Raw genomic sequence first — 26,214 nt, forward strand, 5'->3', positions numbered from 1 at the left:
AACACTGCCAATAATGCACCATGGACTCTCTGGGACTTAACAGTCAGACTTGGGTTCAGCTTCTACCATATAATGTACAACCTGCTGTGTTATGCTGCAGAATTTCTTAACCGTATGTTTCAACAGGAACTTTCAGAAACTAGATAAGGAGTTTGATTGAAATAAAAACTCAATCAAGAAAAGCTGTTTTATTGTTCCAGTCAAGTTCCAATCAAGCTCTTTGAAAATTCTGAAAGGAAAAGTCAACTAAACAAAAACAAGCAGATACATAGTTGGTCTTGAAGTTACTATATCCTTGTTTACATAAGGACATATTCCTCTGTCATATAACTAATCATCAGTTTGAGAAGATGCTAAATGGCAGAATGTAACAACACAAGATGGATAATTAAATATGTAATCTTTGAAAATAAAACTAATCATATTTAATATTAGAGGTTAAATTAGACAATAATGCTTATAGATGACACATAAATGTGAAGACTAAATCTGAGTGTAAACAGTCTTGACCTTATTCCATACCATTGTGAGAATTTTAAAATACAGTTTTGAAAACAATGGATTTAGTACTTGGATTTGGTGACGAATGAAGATGTCTGAAAAGGAAAACCAACCTTCATCTGAAAATGCCATTTACCTAATGTTTATGGATGAAGTAAATCTACATTTATTTGACTTATTAATCTATAATGAGGGCTATTCAAGAGTAGTCAGTCTTATGGCATGAGCACTTATAAATGGTATCATTTACTAGCAATGATAATTTGTTATCTCAAAATATTAGTTAATGTGTTACCTAAATTTCATGGGGGATACTTATTGTTAATATGTGGTAGGTAATCTGGTTTACTGAATCACCAGTTAGGAACCTGCCAGTCCACTCTAGTCAAGGAAAAATCATCTTTTTATATATTTTTGTGCAATTAAAATATCACACTGACAAAACTATCAGTCATGTAGAACTTGTAATTTCATTAATTTAGCTTTCAAAGCAAACTTACAGACTATTGGTCAATCTCATTTATCTGTTGTGCAAGCTGGCCTGTAGCATGAAGGCAGTGACAAAGTTGACATTGGTAAATTAACATAAATTAACATGAATTTGAACATACACGTGTTCTCATTAACTTCAATCAAGTTGTATATTGTAAACACTAAATAGTAATGGTCTTTTGATAGCTTTTAATAATAACTGAAAATATTTTATTGAAAACTAATGGAACGAAAAGAACATCCTGAAACTGAAACAAAAGGAAAAAGAAAAATATAAGATATCACAATTTACAAGAGAAAGATCCTTCCTGGCTAATATATGTGACAGGAGGAAAATGTGGGGATGGATTAGCAAAGGTATTGCACCTTCCACCAAAATGAAGGCCTCTGGATATATTAAAGCAAAATGCGTCACAACAGAGTAAAACATAATCAGCAAAGTATCATATAATCCAAGGTTATTTCTTAATGACCTGACTCCAATTTCTCTAGGAACATTCATTTCCTACTTCATGTCTCATTTATGAAAGATATTCAACTAAAATAGCTGGCTTACCTTCCTTGTTGGCTGCCTGGAAGAATTACGACCAAAGAATGAATGCTAAAGAAAAAAATAAAAACAAAAACAAAAACTGAAAATGAACAGGAAAGGAAATAGGGAAGAACAGACAGAAGACAAGAATTAAAGTGATATGAAGTATAACAGAAGTAAAATAACTGAAACAAAAATCACCTGCCATATCAAGCAGAGAGAAGAAACAGCAAAAAACATTAAAAAGTCCAATTTGTTATATTTGTCTAGATTTCTATTTCTATAATAGTTTCAAAAAGCAAAATGTACAATAGAATATTTAACAGCTTCCAATGGAAAAGAAACATGAATGGATTTAAATTGGTAAGGCGATATTACATGGAGATCTTATACAAGCATATAAAATTATGAAAGGGATAGATAAGATAGAGGCAGGAACGTTGTTTCCACTAGGGGACATAGCCTGAAGATTCAGGGGAGTAGATTTAGGATGGAGATGAGGAGGAACTGTTTTTCCCAAAGAGTGGTGAAACTGTGGAATTCTCTGCCCAATGAAGTAATGGAGACTACCTCAGTAATTATATTTAAGGCAAGTTTGACTAGATCTTTGCATAGTAGGGGAATTAAGGGTTATGGGGAAAAGGCAGGTAGGTGGAGATGAGTCCATGGCCAGATCAGCCATGATCTTATTGAATGGCGGAGCAGGCTCAACGGGCCAGATGGCCGACTCCTGCTCCTATTTCTTATGTTCTTATTTATAATATTTTTATGTTCTTATGTCTTCTGTGTATAGATTAAACATATTGCCTTTATGAAATAATTTCCAACAGATATTCTAACTGAGTAAAAAGTTAAATATTAACTCATCAACAATACTACATTAAGCACACTTTGAATAAGTTGATCTTACCTTTTCTTCTAGCTCTTTAACTTGTCTTTTCTGTACTTCAATTTTTTCTTCTAATTCTTTGATTCTCTGTAAGGTGAGGTGCTTATGTTAAGTTATAGTACAACAGTGTTTCAGTAGTGTATTTATTAATAATCTTACCGATACAGTACTGTGCAAAGATTTAAGGTATGTATGCTGTATATAGCTAGGGTGCCAAAGACTTTTACACAATACTGTTAGAATTCTATGTTTCACACTGTAGTGCCGCTGCAGAAACAAACAAATTAAATGACATATGTGAGTGATGATAAACCTGATTCCGATAGGGGTCTCTATTGTGGACTGAAGGTGGGAAAGGAGCAGGGTAAAGAGGAAAGTAGCAGAAAGCACCACAGAGACACTCTGTAATGATCAATAAACCAATTGTTTGGAATCAAATGACTTTGCCTGGTGTCTCAGGGCTGGGTGTGTCTGCATCTGTGCCACCAATGCCACCTTTCTCATACCCCTCCCGCAGCACTCCACCCTGGCCATTCCCAACATTCTTTGCTTCCACCAGATTTGCAAGCTCTCCCTCCACTCCATGTTTCCAAGTACAGTACTGTGCAGAAGTCTTAGGCACCATAGCTATACACACACATATATATATATATATATATTCCTAAGACTTCTGCACAATACTGTATAAAATAAAAATAAACTAATAAATTGATTATTTACAATCATTAATATCATTGTGGGATGATCAGTACAGGTGTAGGATATTTTCTATGGAAGAAATGTATGTACCATTAGCAATAGATTGACACTACTTGGACACAGTTTTAGAACTGGCATTATATTGGTAGATTCTGTGTATATTAATATCTCCGTAGTAGGGAATGTTTTTCAATCCATCATTTAAGCTAATGTATTGAAAATAACACTACTTTTAAAAACAGGAGATGTGAGAATATTATCCAACTGCACTAGACATTTGTAATTTCTTAGTCATATTAATTCCCATGCGAAAGCACACGCTGGCAAAGAATCCCCGTCACCATGTTGATGTCTTATTAACCTTTGAGACCCTTATTCTGAAATAAATTTCCATAAATGATTATGTTAACAGGTTCCTTAAATGTTAAGTGTTAAAAAAAATCTCAATCTAATGCAAATCCTAGTTAAAATAGCAGCCAGAATTCTAGCAACAGTATCTCAAGAATGGTTGCTTTTTTTTGGTTTATTTGTCCTTAAACACATAACCCTGTTAGAAATGTAAAGAAATATACTCGAAGAGCTGATTTAAGACAGTAAAATGATGGCGAGGATGAGAGAATTCAACTGAGCATGATGGCAAACCCAGTTTCCATGGTAACCAATCACAGTGAAGGGGGGATTGCAATTAGTCCCTTTACAGATTTTATTAATTTTCAGGCATCACTTTGGACAGCAGCCATCTTTATTCCTTTGTTGATTAAATATGTATCTCTAGTACTTAAGGAATAAAATCTATTATGTTTTAGGCTTTTCTTGTTTTCTTTAATACTGCAAGCTATAATGACGTTTTTTTTTAAAGTGTACACGATGAATCTCCCTGAGACCAGATGTGTGATTCTAAATTAAATAAGGAAACTATAAAAGTGCATTCGAATTGTTCTGTCCTGTAAAATATTTTTAAAAAGCACTTCAGAGAAGAAAATTAATAACCTGAAAAACTCATTGTGATGAATCATGTTTAATATGGTCCTTCATGAGAGATGTACTCTGCTGATGCTTGCATTAGACTACCACAAATGAATGATCTAATCAGCTTCAGCTTCCCACTCTCAGCAACGGCTATCAAGGTCTAGCATAGCCTCAAAGCAGTCAATGTTCTGCTAGGGCCATGTGAGAATTCCATGACAGAATGATGGCATTAGCGGTAAGACTCTTGGCAATGTGGAGGATCAGAGGGATCTTGGGGTCCGAGTCCATAGGACACTCAAAGCTGCTGTGCAGGTTGACACTGTGGTTAAGAAGGCATACGGTGCATTGGCCTTCATCAATCGTGGGATTGAGTTTAAGAGCCAAGAGGTAACGTTGCAACTATATAGGACCCTGGTCAGACCCCACTTGGAGTACTGTGCTCAGTTCTGGTCGCCTTACTACAGGAAGGTTGTGGAACCATAGAAAGGGTGCAGAGGAGATTTACAAGGGTGTTGCCTGGATTGGGCAGTATGCCTTATGAGAATAGGTTGAGTGAACTCGGGCTTTTCTCCTTGGAGTGACGGAGGATGAGAGGTGATCTGATAGAGGTGGACAAAATAATGAAAGACATTGATTGTGTGGATAGTCAGAGGCTTTTCCCCAGGACTAAAATGACTAGCACGAGAGGGCACAGTTTTAAGGTGCTTGGAAGTAGGTACAGAGGAGATGACAGGGTAAGTTTTTTATGCAGAGAGTGGTGAGTGCGTGGAATGAGCTGCCGGCGGCGGTGGTGGAGGCGGAAATGATAGGGTCTTTTAAGAAACTCCTGGATGGCTACATGGAGCTTAGAAAAATAGAGGGCTATGGGTAAAGCCTAGGTAGTTCTAAGGTGGGGACATGTTTGGCACAGCTTTGTGGGCTGAAGGGCCTGTATTGTGCTGTAGGTTTTCTATGTTTTCTATGTTTCTATGACAGCCCTTGCTAGGAGGAAAGGCTGGGGCAAAGCCTCCCTCCTGTAAAAATGTTCGGGGGGTGGGGGTGTATAAGAGCTTATAAATTTCTGTCACACAGGAATATTTAAAAACTTTTAAAATTAACTTGAATTTAAAATCTTTTCTTTAAGTTAGCACAATGAAATACTAAAAGATAACTAAATACATTGAAACACAAAAAAAATGTGCATGATAAATAACTCATGGTCATATTCATACTTTATTGATCCCGGGGGGAAATTGGTTAAACTGATCTTCCCATTACCTTCCTAGCCTCCATTCACTTGCTATGGAAGTTCTGGCCAGCATGAGACAGGAGAGCAGATGCCTTGCAAAACACCGGAGAATCCTCTGCTGGATTCCACATGGAACTTAGTGTGAGAGGGATGCTGCACTAAAATCTGTTCCAGGCTGTATTTCCCTGTGAACTGATGAATATCAATTGCTTCTGTTGGAAACATTGTCATGTCTAGTTTAACATGGTCCATTGTTCCTCATCTGGGCAGTTTGAGGGTAACTTCACTAGGCCCAAAATCACATCAGGATAAGAGAAATGATTATACATAGAAAACCTACAGCACAATACAGGCCCAGCAGGTCAGGCAGCATCTGTTAGAAATGATGAGTCGACGTTTCGGGCCGGAACCCTTCGTCAGAACTGAAGAATGAAAGATGGGGAAGGATTTGAAGAATACTTGTAGCTTCAGTTGAAAGACCAGTAATTTGAAAGACTGAAGCTACAAGCATTCTTCAAATCCTTCCCCATCTTTCATTCTTCAGCCCTGATGAAAGGATCCAGCTCGAAACGTCGACTCATCGTTTCTAACTGATGCTGCCCGACCTGCTGAGTTCATCCAGCATACTGAAAGTGTTGCTTTGATCACAGCATCTGCAGATTATTTTGTGTTTACAATACAGGTCCTTCAGCCCACAAAGTTGTGCTGAATATGTCCTTAACTGAGAAGTTACCTGGGGTTACCCATAGCCTTCTATTTTTCCAAGCTCCATGTACCTGTTCAGGAGTCTCTTAAAAGACCCTATCATATCTGCTTCCACCACCGCCGCCGGCAGTCCATCCCACACACTCACCACTCTCTGCGTAAAAAATTTACCCCTGGTATCTCCTCTGTACCTACTTCCAAGCACCTTCAAGCTGTGCCCTCTCGTGCTAGCCATTTCAGCCCTGGGAAAAAGCCTCTGACTATCCACATGATCAATGCCTCTCATCATCTTATACAGGTGACCTCTTATCCTCCATCGCTCCAAGGAGAAAAGGCCAAGTTCATTCAACCTATTCTCATAATGCATGCTCCCCATCCAGGCAACATCCTTGTAAATCTCCTCTGCACCCTTTATATGGCTTCCACATACTTCCTGTAGTGATGCGATAAGAACCAAGCGCAGTACTCCAAGTGGGTTCTGACCAGGGCCCTATATAGCTGCAACATTACCCCTCAGCTCCTAAACTCAATCCCATGATTGATGAAGTCCAATGCACCGTATGCTTTCTTAATCACAGAGTTAACCTGCGCAGCAGCTTTGAGTGTCCTATGGATTTGGACCCCAAGATCCCTCTGATCCTGCACACTGCCAAGAGTCTTACCATGAATACTATATTCTGCCATCATATTTGACCTACCAAAATGAACCACCTCACACTTAACTGGGTTGAACTCCATCTGAAACTTCTAGCCAGTTTTGCATCCTATCAATGTCCCACTGTAACCTCTGACAGCCCTCCACACTATCCACTGTGTCATCAGCAAATTTACTAACCCACCCCTCCACTTTCTCATCCAAGTCATTTAAAAAAATCACGAAGAGTAGGGGTCCCATAACAGATCCCTGAGGCACACCACACCACATCACCGACCTCCATGCAAAATATGACCAGTCCACAACCACTCTTTGTCTTCTGTGGGCAAGCCAGTTCTGGATCCACAAAGCAACATCCCCTTGGATCCCATACCTCCTTACTTTCTCAATAAGCCTTGTATGGGGTACCTTGTCAAATGCCTTGCGGAAACCCATACACTCTACATCTACTTCTCTACCTTCATCAATGTGTTTAGTCACATTCACAAAAAATTCTATCAGGCTTGTAAGGCACGACCTGCCTTTGGCAAAGTCATGCTGACTATTCCTAACCATAATATACCTCTCTAAATGTTCATAAATCCTGCCTCTCAGGATCTTCTCCATCAACTTACCAACCACTGAAGTAAGACTCACTGATCTTAAACTTCCTTTGCTATCTCTACTCCCTTTCTTGAATAAGGGAACAACATCTGCAACCCTCCAATCCTCCGGAACCTCTTCGGTCCCCATTGATGATGCAAAGATCATCGCCAAAGGCTCAACAATCTCCTCCCTCGCCTCCCACAGTGGCCTGGGGTACATCTCGTCTGGTTCTGGTGACTTATCCAACTTGATGCCTTCCAAAAGCTCCAGCACATCCTCTTTCTTAATATGTACATGCTCAAGCTTTTCAGTCCACTGTAAGCCATACATGAAGCAAGACCGAAAATGCAGGGAGCAACTTTCATTGGGAACAAATATTAGGGGTCAAATATAGAAAGAAAAGTCTATGCCAGTAGTCAGTGCAATCTCATTATAAAATTCTATAAGTTACTTTGCAATTTGAACTTTCAAATACGGTAACAAATGCAAACTCTGCAGGTATCTGCTGTTCAGAAGTTTAACCACATGATTCATTATTAAAGCAATTCTTTAAAACAATTTCTCATTATTTGTGGGTCACCTGATGAGGTGCTGGTACTACTGTGGTACACTTTCAGCATACCCAAAAAGGGTCTATATCAATTTCAAGACAATGATGGGCACCATCAAATACAAATAAAATTGGTTGGCATTGCACTGAGTACGATACACTGAACAGGGATGAGAATTCTGCACGTGGAGGAAATATACTTAAGAATGATGGAATTCTACATGGCAGCTTGCATTTCACATATGGATCATTTTAACTTCTTTTATATTAGATGCATTTCTTTCAGCAAGTGCACAGCATGCGACAGCAAGCCGAAGCCCCTGTGTAGGAAAAAGGGAGAAAGTTCTCACAGGGCAAAACAAAATGTCTGAATCTGGTGCTGCAGAGTCTGACAGATTATTCCTGCAAGGAAGATAATTAATGTACCTGGAGGATGTCTTTGTCCTTCTCTATGGCTACCCCCAACGTATGCAATATTTTGGTAAGTTTCCCACACAAGTCCTGGAAAACACTAGAAGCTCAATTCAATATTTTTGCATAAGGATCCTTTGTTTTGCAGGATGAGTACCTCATCCATTCTCATTTTTTAAAATCTGGAAGTGTGCAAGTGACCAGGACCTTTTATACATTCTCATTAGGAAAGGGGTTTTCTTCCCACTAGGTCAAGGATGACCTGGCTCAAAGTGCATTTGAGCTTTGTTACCTGTTGGGTAACAAAAACTAGAAAGCTGGAAGAACTCAGTGGGTCAGGTAGCATTTGTGCAGGGAGAAGGTGTGAATTGACATCTGGGCAAAGACTCTGAATCAGGATTGAGAGCAAAGAGGAAAGGTGGAAGACAGGATGGGTTAGAAGCTGTAGGTGAAAGGTGGTCTTCTAGGTCTGTGCTTGTAATGTGGCCTGCACTACACTGGTGAAACCAAGCGTAGACCATGTGACCATTTTGTGGAGTACCTACTCTCTGACTGCAATAGCCATCTTGACCTTCTAATTACATGACTCTTACTCTGGCCTGTCCACCTTTCATCTTCTCCATTGCTATGGTGAAGTGAGGCCAAAGGTAAATTGAAAGAACAAAATCTTCTCTTCAGCTTGGGCAGTCTGCAATCCAGTCAGATGAGGATTGTATTTTCCCAGTTCAGGTAACCCATGTCCTTAGTGTTCCCCTCCCATGCACACCTAAACATCCACCTGGTTTTCTTGTCCTTTTGTTCATTTATCCCATTCTCCTCTTCTCCCACATGGTTCCATTTGTCGGTCGTCCTCACCCAAGTAGTTCCATCTATGACGTACCAGCCTCTGTCTCACTTTTCTCTATTCTTTCCCACCTTGCTCCATCTGCGACCATCCTTTCCCCATCAGATTGGGACTGATGCATGGTTTTGACTTGAAGAATTGAAGAATACACTTCTGAATGCTATTTCCTACTTTTTTTTTGAACATTGAGTCTTTGACAGTCTTTATTTTCAATGGGTTCTATTGGGCTTCTTCGTTTTGCGGCTGCCTGTAAGGAGACAAATCTCAAGTTGTATATAGTGGGTTGATAGTAAATGTGCTTTGAACTTTGGATTCCTTTCCGCTCACAGAAGCTGCTTAATCTGTTGAGGTCCTCTGGCAGATTGTTGCAGAAGATTCCAGCCTCTTCTGTCTTTTGTGCAATTCTGCTGCAAATATTAATTCAAGCTCTGGCTCAGGATGACATGTAGCATGCTTTGTCACTCTAAACCCACAATGTAGAGAATATTTACAGACCATTGTTTAGCCTGAATGAGTGTTGGTTGGTATGGGGAACAGATAACTAATTTCTTACCTGTTGGGCATGATGGACAAGTTCCATCCTCTCCCTCAGGATTTGTGCGTCACGTTCTCGGAGCTCGCTCATGACCTGCCGCTTCCATTGTTCCACTGCTTCTTTCAGCTTGTCCTGTTCGTCTTCCGACAAAAGCTCCGACATTTTTGCCCCTGCTTCTTGCTGCAATGCATCATATAACATGGCTTCCAGCTCCAGAATCCGCTATTGTGAAACAAACATACGTGTTGCTCAAGAGCATAAAGCGCTGCAGGTACAAAGCTGACCCTCATTCCTAGCGCTGAGGTACCTTGTGTTTTCTCAAACAGCCTCAACTTCATGGGGAAATACTGGCAGTTTCTGCATACGTTGCTGAGAGACCCCATGTAACAGAATTTAATTTTGGAATTCTTACACTTATGCAGCTGTAGTTAGCTGTTCACAATAGTTTCCTGGCTCTGCTCGGATGCTGAATTTTTTCAGGATTCCAGTGAAGCAGGGCAAAGCCATGGCAATGAACCCCACTTGTAATGAGGATGCGCTATTGTTCCAGTTTAGAGTTGGCATGGGGCCATCTTCCATATTTTTTTACAATGAAGGGGGATGACAAAAAGGGATGTAATCAAATATCAGTTCAATTAAACTTTTCCTAAACTAGTTTGAGTTTATTTAACTTCTTAAATGTTTGAGTTGCATTTTTAAACTTTTTTTAAAAACATTACCATTAGTTTAAATACCTTTTAATTGATCTTATTTTTTTCAAGGTCAAAAACCTTAGATAATCAATATTTTTCACAGTTGCCAAAACTAGATGATGATATTTAGTTGCTTCTTATCAACTGTTGCACAGGCAAGCCACTGGTCTGTAAATCATAGGCTAATGTTCTTCTAAAGTGTAGACCTGCAAGTGAGAAATTGTTAAATATATGACTTTAGTTGTAGAGAATTGAATTGGCACCATGGTAGTGTGGTGGTTAGCTTGACACTATTAAAGCTCAGGGTGTTCCAAAATTTAGATTTCAGTTCCGGTGCCGTTCTGTAGGAGACTCTGTATGTCCTCCTTGTGGACTGCATGGGTTTTCTCCGGGTCCTCCAATTTCCTCCCACAGTCCAAAAACATACCAGGTAGATTAATTGGTCATTGTAAATTGTCCCGTGATTAGATTGGGTTAATTGGGTTTGTCAGTGGATGCAGGGGTGACATAACTCGAAGGGTCAAAAGGGCCTACTTTGCAATGTATCATTAAATAAATAAAATTAAAGAACTGATATTTGTTATTGCATGTTGTAGCTCAATACAGAAAATGCTGAAAAGCACTTAGTAGCTCAGGAATCATCTGTGGAAATAGAAACAATATTAAATTTTCTTTTACGACCTTCTGTCAGAACTGAGAAAGAGAGAAAGCAAGTTAGTTTGAGGTTGCAGACAGGCAGTAGAAAGGGTAGAAAAGAGAAAAGGAATCTCTGATATGGTGAGAAGAGTGCTGTTGGAAAGTGAGGAACCCTATTCTTTTTAATTCCTCGAGTAGAAGAAGTGAGATTAGAGGTGTGAGAATTTAATGAGATGTAGTAAAGGGGAAGTCACAGTTTAGGAAGAAGGGAGGTATGTTGAACATCTCAATATCATAGCAAGTATGACAGAGACAGAGGTACTGGGAGAATGGAATGCTGTCCTTACTGCAGGCAGATTGGGAGGAAGGAAGAGTGGAGCCAAGGGAGTCAGTAGGTTTGGAAAAGGTGTTTGTTGTAAACCTACCTCCTGAAACAGAGACAGAGTCATAGAGCAATACAGCATGGGTATTGGCCTCGTGGTCTAATGAGTCCATGCCAACCACACTGCCTACCCCACAAGTCCCAACTTCCTGTGTTTGGCCCATAGGCCCACTTTGCTGCCGCTGTTACAGTGTGGTCCGGAATCTCCGGAGGAGAAGGCCCCGAATCCTCAGCTTTGCTTGTTTCGGCGGCCGGGCGAGGTCAAAGGTGCTCGGGAGGCTGTATCGGAGGGGCTGGTCGGAGGCTCGAAGTTTTTGGACGGACAGACTCAGTGTCGGCTGCTTCCAAGGCATCAGCAGTTGTCGGGTGCCTGGAGGTTTATGGCAGGGAGTTTCTCCCTTTTGCCGCCTGCTATCGGGGACTCGGGAGTCAATCGACTAGGAACTTTGAGACTTTTTTTTTACCGTGCCCATGTTCTGTTCTTTATCAAATTATGGTATTGTTTTGCACTGCTGTAACTATATGTTATAATTATGTGGTTCTGTCAGTGGTAGTCTTTGGTTTGTCCTGTTTTTCTGTGATATCACTCTGGAGGAACATTGTATCATTTCTTAATGCATGCATGTATTTCTAAATGACAATAAATGAGGACTGAGTGTTCTCATAATCTAATCTAATCCTTCTAAGCCCCGCCCCATCATGTGTCTGACCAAGTGAGTCTTAAATGATATTATTTTACCTGCCTCAACCAGCTTGTCCCATATACTCACCACCCTCTGTGTGAAAAAAGTTTCCCTCAGGTCCCTTTTATGTCTTTCCCCTCTCACCCTAAATCTATGTCCCAAAGTGAAAAGGAAGAGTAACAGGTAGAAGAGGTGAAGATGAGAGCAGGTAGAACTTGATAGGACAGGTAAACATTTTTTGAGTTCTGTATAAATGCAGGAAGCAACACCATCTCAGTCAATGTAGCAGAAAAGAGAAGCATGAGTGAGGTGAAGACTGTTCCATGTATCCCTTAAAGAGAAAGGAGCGGCTTGGCCCATGTGAGTTCCCATAGCTACACCTTGGATCTGTAATACATGAGTTCATTATGAGAGGAAGTTCAGCCAGGCAAAGGACTAGTAAATGGTAAAGCTGGGCTGGTTGGGATGAACCAGGGAAGTATCAAAAAGGCAGAAAGCATCAAAGGAGTCATGGATGTATAAAGGGACTGGATCAGGGGTCTGAACGTTCTGAAGTTTTCTTTGACAATTAGCTTTTCTTTACAATGAACATAATGTATAATTCTTTTCTGCTCCATTCCATACCAGAACGGTCTGAGGGCCTTTCACTGCTTTCTTGAGATTTTTGACCTGAAAATGCATTTCTGTCTCTCTTTCCACAGTTTCTGCTTGACTTATATTTTCTGTTTTTATTTTAAATTTCCATTTTGTTTTATTTTCCTTGCATTTTACGTCTCTATGGCTAAGAAGTTTCTAATTAAAGGTGAACATTGACCAGTGTACTGTACAATTTTCAATACTTTCCAGTCACTTCAGTATGGGCCTAGCAGGGTAAAATATTTGATCATTCAGTATTGTGTTTGATAAAATCTGACAGAGACCATTCTAGTAATTTGTCACTTTTCTGACAACTTAGACCGATAAAAGAGTTTAATTATCTTAAAAGTATTTTGTTTATACAACTGTCAGGATCGTTCAAGCTTATCTCATTGCGAAAAGAGTGATATCATGATCGCAGTATATCACAATATACCTTGACCAAGTGAGGAGAAATAATGCCTGTAGACAGAAAGGTTAGAGACATAGAAAATTTACAGAATGCTAGGAAGGCTTTTTGTCCATTATGATTGTGTCAGTTGAAAATGAGCTGTTCAATCTAAATCCATCTTCAGTATTTGATCAATAGCCCTACAAAGTCATTATTTTTCACATAGATGTCCCAGCACTTTTTAAATGTGGTCAAGGATTCTGCCTCCACCAAGCTTTCAAGAATGAAGTTTCAGACCTCGACCATTTACTGGGTGAAGCAAATGTTTCACATCGACCCTTTCATATCACAATCAATAAAAAAAAATTTACTGTATTTTCACATCTTGGTATTGCCAACAAGATCAGCAGTTATCATGTTATCCTAAATGATCATGGGAAGATTATGACAATCCACAGGCTTGAATCACTCCTGTCTTTCTGATGATGGTCGTCCCACAGTTGAATTGAGTTGAATTGACTTTATTTCTTACATGCTTCACATACAGGAAGAGTAAAGATCTTTATGCCTCTGTCTGAATGTTCAATGGACAAATTATAATAATTTGTAATAAATAGTATGTACAGTAAGATACACAGCAGAACAGTCAATATAGCTTAGAAATACAATTGTGTCAGCGTGAATTAATCAGTCTGATGGCCTGGTGGAAGAAGCTGTCCCGGAGCCTGTTGGTCCTGGCTTTAATGCTGCGGTACCATTTCCCGGATGGTAGCAGCTGGAACAGTTTGTGGTTGGGATAACTCAGGTCCCCAATGATCCTTTGGGCACCTGTCCCTCTAAATGTCCTGAATAGTGGGAAGTTCACATTCACAAATGCATTGGGCTGTCCGCACCACTCTCTGCAGAGTGTGGTGCCTGTGACAATGAAGGATCTCAGATAAGTTATCAAGTTGGGATAGTGTATGACGTTGAGGGGAACATGCTGATACTGGAGTTCTCAAGTGCCTTTACAAAGTCCATTAAGGAACAGGACTCCTTTGCAATTAGCAAATATTAAAAAAAATATATATGCCCTCTTAATTAAGAGTGAAGTTTTACTGAAAAGAAAACTGTACCTTATGAGCCTGATCCATAGCTTGTTTTCTATAGTCCAATTCTTCATCCAAGTAGCCCTTCTGTTTACTGAACAGCTCCTGTAAACAAAGAGCTAATTAAGGAACTTTAAAATCTCTTATATATTATCTTTAAAGTCATTATTATCAAATGTAATTAATGCATACCTTTTCATTTTCAATGTCATTCATCTTTTGCTGGAGAGCAGATTCTGTCACCTCAATTTGTTGTAGCCACTGGAAGTTGGATGAAACATGATTGGGCACAGAAAGAGGATGAAACAAATGAGGCTTATTTTTCTAACTCAGTTAACCATCCTTCTACTCAGTGCAAGCAACCATTTGAAATTAAAGCTTAGTTTTACATTTTACTCTCTTCTCTGTAACTTCCTTGTTACCTAAGTGCAATACACATGCAAATTAATAATGAATTCTTGTCCCATTCAATGTTCTTATCCCTTTGGTGTCCGGGAGGATTGTTACTAGTTTGTTTCATGTTAACCAGTGCAATAAAGAAAAATAAATGTTACCTTTTCTGCCAATGTCAAAACTGTTCGGGCCTGAATCACAACCACTTGTTCCTCATTGGTCAAATTCTAATTGATAAGTAAATAGATAGATAGCAAATTAAAAATGAAACATTCTAGTATTTTTGATTTATATATTGCATGCTTGTTTGCTTATACCATGCTAACCCCCTGCGTGTATCGTCTCCTCAGGTACTGAGTTATGCAGCCCATCTGGGTCTGGGACATACATGCATGTCACCCTCAGACTAACATTCCCACATCCATTGAAAGTAATGTGGAAGATGTAAGAAACCCTGTGGAAATGGATAAGGTGGATCGCCAATTATGCACAAAATGTCTGATTTGAATCATTGGAAACATGACAAAAGTATTTTTAGATACAATGAGGGTGTAAAAACAAGCTTCTGTCTCGATGATTAATTGCCTTTAATAACTTGATCCTTAATCATCTGGTGTTGAAGATTAAGTTCAGTAATTTATGAGATTATATGAGATATTGTCTGCATGAGATTGGGCTCAGCGATTAATGAGGTTGTGTAACTTTGCCAGTATCTCCAAACATATTAAGACAGAGAACCAAATGGGGTGATCAGAGAGCCTCTATAAATTGCATTCATATCTAGCTTCTGTTTGCAAGCAATGCACCCTTATCTAAGTCAATGCTTAGCTATCTCAGTTATTTGAAAATGCTTTAAATGTAAATTCCATGATGAAATTGAAAATAATTCATGTACTTTTCAGTGTCTCCTTAAAAATATCACTTCCTGACTTTGAAAAGAGCACCTAGCTAAATCTATGGCATTCTGTAGTGTGAGGTTCAAATTGTGGTAGATGTATCCTGGGAGGAAGACTCTATGTATATAGGTTGTATAATCCAGTAATTTAGAAGGATAGATAAAACTTTTCTTTGATTCATCCTTGCACTTTCCACACTTACAAGCTTGCATAATATAAAGGTAAATAGCCATGATGAGAAAAGCAACATACACTTACGGCGTTATCTCCTAAAATATCCAGTTTTTTCATAAGATCTGCTATCGTAATGTCCTGACAAAAGGTGAGAAAAATTTAAGAAGATGTATTTACCAAATTGCATTAGCATAGTCATCTGTGACAATTAAAATGAATAAAACTATGTTTATTAGAGAAATTCAGCAACAGAGGGTACTTACTGTCACTCCTTCTGCCTCGCAGTAGACCTGAAGTGGACTTGTCTCCTCTGGAAATGGGATGTGATGAAAATTGATAGCAGGTGAGCGCCGTTCTCGTTCCTGAAAGATGAGTTTTCATTTGAGGTAAAATGCGCATCTGATGATTTTCATTCAAAGTTTATAACATTTCAATTAGTACAATAAAATTAATATTCAGAAATATTTAACAAGGTTAATAACTTAAGAAATAGATTTGAGATAACAGTTTAAGAAATACCAGTGTCCTCAGAATAACTTCTCATTAGATAAGAGGGAGAGTTCAACAGTTATTTTAAAAGAACTGTAATGGAAATGTAACTATAATGTGATCTGTAGGCTTGCAAAACAAAAATCTGTTCATGTCCTCTCTGTATCAATGACGTTAAATAGTTTGTGAAGATTGCCTTGATTTGGTATCCACAGTCAAATTGTAATGATGCTTTAAAGCAGGGGTCCACAAACTTCTTGATTAATTGTAGGGCTCCATGGCATAAAAAAGGTTGGGGACCACTTCTTTAAAAGGATAGGTAAACAGAATATATCCTCATGAATATTATCAGACTATGCAATAACCAAAGAAATTCTCCTCTTATAGCTCAACATTAGTACATTCATTTTGACCAAAGAAAATGGAAATGATTAAAAGATACTTCTGTTCCTCTTACTTCAAGTTCCAATATGCGAAACTCTAAAAGCTCATTTTGGTCCTTTGCGTCCTGTACCTCATGCTTAAGGCGATTTTCTTCAGCCTCCATTTGCCGAATCTATGACAGTGCAGACAAGATTCACTTAAATCTTACTTCTGGATATTGCAATAAGGATGCCTTAGACTAAAATCAGGCTACAGGAAAAATAGAAACTACAGTTAATGGCAGAACATTTTCTTGTTCTACCTGTACTCTGTACAAAAAAAAATACCTTTTCTAGTAATTCTTGGTTCCAACGACAGAGAGCTTGTTTCTCCTCGATCCATTTCATATCCTACATAATATAATGATAATCTTACTATGATTGCAGGTAAATAGCATTTAATATAAAGGTGCAGTTACCCCACTACAACAAACGTGTATCAAAAAAAAACAATAGTTGCTTTCTCTTCTGTTTCTAGTTCAGATTTTCTAATGTCTCCATCTTCAACGTTTTGCTTCTCATTCTCATCTGCAATCATGTTCCTCCACACATGATCACTCTTGATACTTCTGTAAATGAGATCCAAATTTTATTTTACCACCAACTCTGAATTCCAAGTGTTTTCAAACTTTTTGCCTTCAGTTTGCTGACCTTAATTAGATCACATTTTATGCACTAACCATTTAATTGGTGAATTAGCAGCTGAGTTCATATTTTAGGTAAAGACAAATATTTCATGCCAGGCTGCCTTGTAGGCTTCAGACAAAATTTCTTGAAAGGTACACTCTAAAGTTCAAAGTTCAAAATAAATCTATTATCTAAATATGTACTGTATACAATATGTCACCATTTAACACCTTGAGACCCATTTTCTTGCAGGCATTCACTCTGACACATTGGTGGGATCATGTTGCTTTCGTCCCCATGTTTGAAATTGTTTGCCTATGCTCATACTTACTGTAACTGGGCCAGAAGCAGGCAGCCTCTACATTCCTAAGCCTATAGGTGTCTCAGTTGCAACAGGGCCTCAGATGTTAACCCTGAAATAACCTCAATGGACTTTGACAACCGGAAAAGTTGGTGTGGGGTTTTCATCTCTGTGAAACCTGTCATTGATTTTAGTAGCTTTTAAATGTGTCTCTGTCATTCAGACTTACTGAAAAGCTTTCAAAATGAAGTAAATAATTCAAAGGCGTTTTTCGAAAGAAGTGAGGTTGGGGGTTACTAACATAAAAAGACATATACGCTATAAGTAAACTGAAGCAAAATAATTTTTAAAACTGTAACTTTGCTCCTTTAGCATATGTTCTACAATTCCACAGAAATCTTCTGCCAGAAATGGATTTACTGCTGTAAAACTGGCCCTCCGAGTCCATTAGTGAGTCATGCTTCTCACAGGAGGTAGGACTTAATTCACACTAAAATCAGCTGAGTGTGGCCTTTTGTATCAGAACCATCAGATACAAGCATTAGGATCAGGGATCAATAAATACAACGTATGTGGCAATTGCATGCACATTGAATCACCTGAGAAGGAAGTGTACAAGTCTGTTACAGTATAAGAGCATGGACTTACTTATTTTACGAATGTAAGCATCTTTCACATAAATCTTATTTGTAGAGATTGTTTTCTGGTCCTGGGAACTTGTGGCTTACCATCTACAAGTGGCATTTTCACTTGTCTGGAACACTGAGGCATGGATTGATGTTGAACAATGGTGGATGGACAAGGCTGGTTTGATTGTTTCCAGTTAGCCTCCTCTTGCTTGCCTGTGTCATTTTATTCCTCCTTTCATGCCTTGGATTTTCATCTCGTTTCCAGGATTGATTGGCATTGGTGGAGGTGGGGAAGGAAGTGTCCGGCTTTTAGGTGAGTGGGCTGACAGCAATATTTGGGTTTCCTGGTCAACGTTGTGCACCACCTCTCTTGTCTGCCTGTGTCATTTCTTCTTTCACGCCTTGCCTTCTTCAGCTAATTTTCAGTGACCTTCATGTCCACCCTTCACTGCCCCACAATGTTATGCAAAGAACAGCTCACCATCACCACAGTGGACTCCTGAAGGATTCATCAAACTTGACTTTCCAGATTGCAGGTATGGCTATCGTCAGGGGTGGGTGCTGCGTCGTAGCCTGAGAATGGAAAATGTACCTGTGCTCAGCTCCATTATTCCGATTTTATGACCTTCTGAAGGATACGGTGAACATGACTTTTTGAGACTACAGGTATGGCTATTGCTGGGTGTGAATGTTGTGTCAAGGCTTGAGATTGGAAGATGTAACCGTGCTCAGCTCTGTCACTGTGATTTTATGACCTCCTGAAGGATATGGTGAACTTGGCTCTCGAGGATACAGGTTTGGCAATCACCTGGGGCGGACGCTGCGTTTGGGCCTGAGGTTGTAAATTGTACGCATGTTCAGCTCCATTATTCCACTTGGATTAAAGAATCGAGCAAGACTAAAGCAGAGCGAAAAATGATTCAGTGTTCCTCGTCGTGTTAACCAAAATCCCCCACCTGAGCTTGTCCTGTCTGCCTGGGTTTGAGAACAGTTTTTACCCTGCAGCCATCAGGCTCCTGGACTGGCTTCACTCACCTCAGCTATGAAATGACTCAACAGCCTGTAGACTCACATTTGGGACTCTGCAGCTTATGATCTAGGTATTATTTGTTTACTGTTTTTTTAACTATTGGCATGATTTGTCCTCTTTGCACATTCGATGTTTATTGGTCTTTCTTGGGTGTGGTTTTTCATGGATTCTACTGTGTTTCTTTGTTTGTGGATGCCTGCAAGAAGAAGGCTGCAAATGGCATACATAATTTGATAATAAATTTGAACTTTGAACTTCAACCTTGGGGTACCTCATATTGCAGGATGCCTCCTGATTGGTCATTGGCTTCTTCAGTGAGACTCTGGTTGTTCGCTAGCATAAGGTCACATCACATACAGCCTCATTGGGTGGGTTCTTTATGGGTGCTATCGGCCATATTTTAAAAGTACTTCCCTATTTTCTGAGCCACCAGCTGTTGCTGCTACTTGGCAGTGAGAAAATTTTGGGAAAAATGGACACCCAAGAGGCAAAGGCAACTGAAACTTGCTTAGGAATCTTGTGTAGCGTGCAGAAATATCTTCTTGTGACTGCAGTCTTTTTGAGTTTTCCGGGAAAAGCAAATGTAAGAATGCAATATGCATTGTAACACTTATAAAATGCTGTTAGAACTCAGTAGATCAGGCAGCATCTATGGAGAGAAATGAAGAGTTGTCTTCATCATCAGGACTATCAACTCTTTAGTCCTCTCCATATAACCTGCTGCTTTATCTGCTGAGTTCCTCCAGCTTTTTGTGTGCTACTCTGGATTTCCAGCGTCTGCAGAATCTTCTGCGTTTATACAATATGTACTGATGCATTCGCTTCTTAGTTTAATTTGTCATCATGTTTGGCATTAACATCTTGTACCAAAGAGCCTCTTCCTGTGTTGTACTGTTCTATGTTAACTTTCTCTCAATTCAATCTGCTCTAACCTCACTCTGGTTTCTTAGGCTAGTTGCAGAAAGATCCTGAGGCTTGTCTTTATTGAATTACAGCCCCAAAATTATTGATTTGATTTTTAATGACAAATTGCCACTTGGAGATTGCTAGCCTGCTTCCTATTCATTTCCAAGTAAATCTTGTGCTCATTACTGCTTTTACACAGAAATTCTAGTGGAGAATCTCTTTTACCAAATAATTTCCACACCCCCACATCCACCCCCTGATCCAACCCATTCAAAACTGTAGGAAATAAAATAGTTTTTAAAAATCACTCATGATGTTATGCATCGGGCAGTTATCTTTTACCTGCCCTTGTTGTGCAAGAGCCTTTTCCAAGTCTTCAATTTTAGCTTGAAATCGGAGATTTTCTGCTTGCAGTTGCTCACGAGTCTAGAATGAGAAAATAAAGAGGAAAGGGGTTAAGAATATCATTGCATTCTAGTTACTTTTTCATAGAGTACTTTTATCAAGCTCTGCTGGCTTCACCTGGAGAGTTAGATCAGCCCTCCTAACCACTAACCGGTGTCTCAGTGCCATAACATGATCATACTGATTCCTTCATGTTACACAACAGACATTTTTTTTCCCTGCTCTTTAATAATATTCAGTTAAATTTTGAACCCATACCCATCCAAACCTGCAAATCTCAATCTGTTCTCCATCCATATTTCATTATTTATGCAACACACCATAGCCATTCTCCCAATCAGCTATATCCTCCTCCGTCCTCATTCCCCACAAAAAACCCCTCAAGTTTCCACGGACTTTACACATTTCCTGCTCACCTCATTCCTCACAAAATCCATACCTCCTTATCCATTAAAACAATTATTTTCCAAAACATATTAAAAATTAAAACAATAGAGGTGAAAAAGTATTCACGTGTTTCAACACATTAGTCATGTCACTAAATACTAAAATACTTCTATAGCTTAAAGTCAAATCAGTACAAGCCCTAATGGTATCTAATATCATGTGGCCTTTTATTTATTCAACACATAACAGCACAAAACTAAATACTCACAGAAAAACAGTTAAGTAAAAATGATATGGATTTGTCTCCAATGGACCAGGTGAGTCTAATGATGCAGGTAAGCCCTCCTGTGTTTTAGTGTTTATTGGTGCATGGAAATTTCCAGCAATTTCTCTTTTTTTCATATTTCCAGCATCTGCATCACTTTATTTCTGTATTATCTCAATCATTACCTTGACTTCCCTTTCAGCATCTAATGTTCCACCAACTTGTTCCTGTAGCAATGCATACGCCCTCTGCAGAGCCTGGTACTCCATGGTCAGTTGACGAAAGCGGAGTTCTGTCTCTTCTTTTGCCATTCCCTAGACATAACAAGCAAGGAACACAATTAGATAGTACATCTGTCATTCCAGTCGTATGACATGCTTACATCTTGGGTAATGAATTTTATGTTGTTGCATTCAGGCAAATCAGGCCAAGCCCTAAACGAGAATGCCCTAATTTTTCAGCAAGTACAAAACTATTGAACTCCAAAATGCTGAAAAACTGACTTGACCATGATAATTTGATTCTTTTCCCCGTGTATGTTTCATGCAAGACATTAAATTCACAGAGCCTTCTATCAAGGGCAGGAATAGTACACAGCAACCAGTTTAATCCAGACAGTAGACCAGTCTGAGTTAAGATGCTTCTGGCATGGAAAAGATGCATCATCCTACAACACTACCATGTCAATCAAAGGCACTACCTTCCCTATGGCATTTTCTAGGGTATTGTTATCAGCACATCGCTCAATCTTATCCTGATTTGATTTGCAAGAGCAACAGTCCAATCAGGAAGCTTAAAATACCTCTTTTGGCATTTGTGATTATATATCACTATTTACATATAAGAACACCATAAATGTACACAATTGTTTTCATCATAGATCAGAAACCAGACTGTAGAGTATATCTCTACTTTGTAATAATGTAAAATATTGAGGAATAATAACTCTCCTAATTTCTATTTACATGGTTGCATATTCACTAACTTGCCTTTCATGCCTTTGTAAAGAGTCAAGATATATCTTAATGTCCACATGCAAAAACAAAGATTTTTTATTGCAAAAGCATATTAATCTGTAGGGCTCTCCTGAGTAAAACAGGCACTCAGTAATTTACTATGTTGAAGGTTAAAATGTTGTGGCAAGAACTAATGAAATCAAAGAAAACAGGACAATGAACAGTGAACTAGTGAGTGATTCAAAACCCAGCTGATGAATGAGAATCACACATTAGAAGTAATCCTACCACCAAACAGCAGAGTCTGGCAGGAAGTGGAATTGAACTCACTTTACCTGACAAAAAGAAAAGGGTAAAGAAGTGAGGCTGGAACTCAAAACCATTGATTTCTATTGAACCCAGATGGAAAAGATTCAGCCTTACCAGCACATTGACGATTCTCTGGGAAGTACACTGCTATAGAGCCACACTGTGGAAAATTCTGAATACTACACTTTGAATTCCTGTCATTGATCGGCCTACAACCTGGCAGCATCCTCTCATGACAAGCTGTGAATGATCCCGGTAACAAAATGAGTAAACCCTGGCTACATACTTGTTTTAATTTTTGGCACGTTTGCACCATTTATACGATGCCTACCATGCACACTTATTTGCTCTCAGGTAGGCCATTGGAAAATCGAACAGACAGTTGTGAGGGTGGGGCAGCAGTTGGAAAGTTGGAAAGATTTAGGGAGTAACGTTGGGAGTGTGGACCGTGGGGGTGCTGGTAACCACCAGAAGAGAAGAAGAATGAGGTAATCTGTTTGAAATTTCCAGTTTTACTACTTTCTCTAAGTTTATAATTCATGTTTAGTAATAGGATATTCAAAATGTACCAGCGGTTTCAAGATAGTTTTTCTTTGAACATTTCAGAAATATGAAAATAAATGATGAGAGAAATCAGAGTTACAAAGAAAAATCACATGATTGTTCAAAACTATTCAACTCATTAAGCACCTTTCAAATAGCTCATTTGAACGTAAAGCTGTTCATTTTAAGTACTTGATTAAAGCTGGTTATAATCCATTAAAAGCCTTTTTCATCAATGAAAAGATGAACTTATTTTCTGTCACCTCATCAAGATCATCTTCAGGCGTACAAGGGGTTCGATCTGTTTTGTCTGTTTGGTAAGAAATGGATGAACCATCAGAATCAAGTGATGCCTCTTCATCATACCCAAAAAATGTTTCCACCACTGGCTTCTGTAAGTAAAATAAGTAAAACTTAACATATGCATCATGTGGAAAGGTATTTCAGTACCAAATGAAACTATGCTCAATACATTGGTGTGTTGTACTTAAGGTTTATATTCACAGAGGCTACTGGGCATCTCCTTAGTTGCCTTTGAAGTTCTGGAGATCCACTGAATAAGCCTCCATCAGATCTTCGGATGGAAATAATTCAGTAAAATTTGGAAGCCTTGTACTCTGATAAAAACGTCTTCCAAACATTCAATGTAGATTTATATGACAAAGCAGGCTACAATGAAAAGATCTGTGCAAGTACACAAACATCTGTTTCACAATTAAAATTAGTAATATATTGTAGATTAAAATTTTGCTGAGGCTGGAAATTTTATGGGCATTTTCCCACTATCAGTAAAGTTTGCTTTATATTGCTTGCTGTGTCTGTTGCATAGTAATGAGTGACAGGGTCAAACATTAATGTAGAATACATGTACGATGGAGAGATGCCGGAGTGGTGGATGGAAGGGGTAAGGAGTGAGGAAAACATTCAAATATATTTATTCTGTGTAAGGAAAATCAGCAGGTTACATGGCATTATTCAAAATATTACAGGAATGTTACTCTCTAATTTGATTATGGAGGCAGATTTTTCTGATCTCTTGTGTAGATCATTTTATGGGTTCTGGGATACAGAAAACATGTAACACTCTCTCTCCAACACTTTTCCTGGGTTATCTCTGTCTCTAGCCTGAAGCTACTGAGGATTATTCAGATATTAGGTAAATGATGGAAACAAATTGTGGCAGGGGATATGTCATAAAGGGAAATGAATCTGGAGGAAGAAAACAGAGTCAATATTTCAAATCGAAGACTCTTCAACAGAAGACCACTGACTGGAAACAATTTTGTTTCTTTCTCTACAGATTCTGCCTGATCGGCTATGTACTTCCTGCAAGTTCTGCCTTTGAGATCTATAGCAACCACAGATTTTTGCTTCAAGAAAAGCAGATGTTATGTAACATCTCTAAGAGAATTTACAAAGAGGTGGACACCTATCTATAAAACCTCCATGAAGGAGAGGAATTATTTCTTTTGGAAAAGGTTGCACTGCACCTTGGAACGGACTGCAATTCAGTTATTATTTCAAAAACAGGAAGTAGGTCCAATCCTCAATGTGCAATGAAGCTGATGCAGCGGAAATAACCCTGTCAAGTGTACGCCATGAACGCTTAAAAGACCCGAACCTGGGAAAGTCAGCAGATTCAGCTACAGTGAAGAAGAGAGACTCCTGCTTAATCCAACTGCTCATTTCCTATCCCACACATAATAATTCAAAAAATTTGTTTAAAGGTTTGTTTCATCATTGAAACAATGGATACAATTTTATGTAGCCTATGAGAGGTATTGAAAGGATAGATAGTCAGAATCTTTTTTATTCCATGGCAGGGGAGTCCAAAACCAAAAGACACAAGTTCAGCTGAGATAGTAAAAACTTAAAGGAAATATGAAACATACAATTTTCACATAAAGGGTGGTTAACATTTAGAAAAGCTGCCAGAGCAGGCAGAGGAGCAGATAATATTACAATGTTTAAAGGGCACCTGGCCAGGTACTTGGGTAGGAAAGGAGTAGAGGGATACAGGCCTAATGCAGGTAGAGTTGGCATGGATGAGGAGAGCCCGTTTCTAAGCTGCACATTTCTATGATTCTATGACAACATGAATAAGGCAAAAATGGAGCTTTTGTTTTCACCTTACTCGCCTTTGCAAATTTCTTCTTTTGTTTTCTGTAATGCAGCAGCTTTTCCCGATCCTGTTACAAGCAAAAAAATGACGTGCCTTAACAAAGAGTGACAAAAATATATGATACAATGTAAAGCAGATTGAGTTTTAGTCACTATGATGCCCGGCTTATCAAAAGCATAACTTCAAAAGTAATGCACACAAAATGCTAGAGGAAATCAGCAGGTCAGGCAGTACCTATGGAGGGAAATAAACAGTCAACATTTCAGACTGAGACCCATGATTAGGACTGAAAAGAACGGAGGGAGAAGCCAGAATAAGAAGGTTGGGGAAGAGGGAGAAGTACAAGCTAACAATTGATAGGTAATGTCAGACGAGGGGGAAGGTAGGTAGGTGGGGGAGGAGAGATAGAAGGGAGGTGATAGGTGGAAGAGGTACAGAGCTGATTAGAAGGAATCTAATAAGAGAGGACAGTAAACTATGGAATAAAAGGTGGGAAACTGGAGGGAGGTGATGGGCAAGTCATGAGAGCAGGAGAGGGGGAAAGATGAGATGAGAGGGCCACCAGAATGAAGGAAAACGAGGAGGAATGGGGGAGGGGGGATCGGAGAGAAGTGGTTATTGGTAGTTAGACAATTCAATGTCCACGCCATCAGATTGGAGATATTGCAGATGGAATACAGTGTTGCTTCTCCAGTCTGTGTTTGGCCTTATCATGCCAGCAAAGGAAATGAAATTGAAATGGGTGGCAACTGGTATATCCCCCTTTCTCACCACAATTCAGGGTCCTAAACAGTCCATCCATGTGAGGCAGCGTTTCATCTGTGAATCTGTTGGGGCTCACTTATTGGATCCATCGCTCCTGATCGGGCCTCTTCTGCATTGGTGAGACCCAACACAAACTGGGGGATCACTTCAGTCTGCCTGTCATACCAGCCAGGATCTCCCAGTGGCCAGCCATTTTAATTCCACTTCCCATTCCCAGACTGACCTGCCTGTCCATGGCCTCCCCTACTGCCAGGTTGAGGCCAGATGCGAATGAGAGGAACATGACCTCATATTCCACCTCAGTAGTCTCCAACCTGATGGCATGAAAACTCCCCTCTGCCCTCCTTTCCTACCAGCTCGCATACCTCTTATCTTTCCCCTCTCCTGCCCTACCCAGTCGACCTGCCCATCATCCACAGATTCCTCCCTCCAAATCCCCCATTTCACCACCTTCCTTTTATTCCCTTGTCCACTGTCCTGTCCATCTTCTTC

The 26,214-nt window shown here is 39.3% G+C and overlaps 1 protein-coding gene across 18 annotated transcripts in view; it reads right to left on the reverse strand.

Annotated features, from left to right (window-relative positions):
- Positions 1 to 26,214, reverse strand: part of jakmip3 (Janus kinase and microtubule interacting protein 3) — a 325,135-nt gene that overhangs the window by 86,159 nt on the left and 212,762 nt on the right. For 9 of the 18 annotated variants that reach the window (XM_063071774.1, XM_063071775.1, XM_063071788.1 and 6 more), the window contains 14 exons: positions 24,965 to 25,024; positions 23,099 to 23,227; positions 21,213 to 21,341; positions 20,313 to 20,396; positions 16,766 to 16,828; positions 16,513 to 16,611; positions 15,830 to 15,928; positions 15,645 to 15,704; positions 14,658 to 14,723; positions 14,296 to 14,364; positions 14,131 to 14,208; positions 9,614 to 9,817; positions 2,436 to 2,501; positions 1,550 to 1,594 (listed from right to left, as the gene is read on the reverse strand). In XM_063071774.1, coding sequence (XP_062927844.1) covers positions 1,550 to 1,594; positions 2,436 to 2,501; positions 9,614 to 9,817; positions 14,131 to 14,208; positions 14,296 to 14,364; positions 14,658 to 14,723; positions 15,645 to 15,704; positions 15,830 to 15,928; positions 16,513 to 16,611; positions 16,766 to 16,828; positions 20,313 to 20,396; positions 21,213 to 21,341; positions 23,099 to 23,227; positions 24,965 to 25,024 — 1,251 coding nt within the window. Of the gene's footprint in view, positions 1 to 1,549; positions 1,626 to 2,435; positions 2,502 to 9,613; positions 9,818 to 14,130; positions 14,209 to 14,295; positions 14,365 to 14,657; positions 14,724 to 15,644; positions 15,705 to 15,829; positions 15,929 to 16,512; positions 16,612 to 16,765; positions 16,829 to 20,312; positions 20,397 to 21,212; positions 21,342 to 23,098; positions 23,228 to 24,964; positions 25,025 to 26,214 lie in introns of all 18 variants that reach the window. The other 9 variants (XM_063071791.1, XM_063071789.1, XM_063071785.1 and 6 more) reach the window with 4 other exon arrangements.

Source organism: Mobula hypostoma, chromosome 19 (assembly GCF_963921235.1).
Source record: "Mobula hypostoma chromosome 19, sMobHyp1.1, whole genome shotgun sequence".
NCBI classification, from domain to species: Eukaryota; Metazoa; Chordata; class Chondrichthyes; order Myliobatiformes; family Myliobatidae; genus Mobula; species Mobula hypostoma.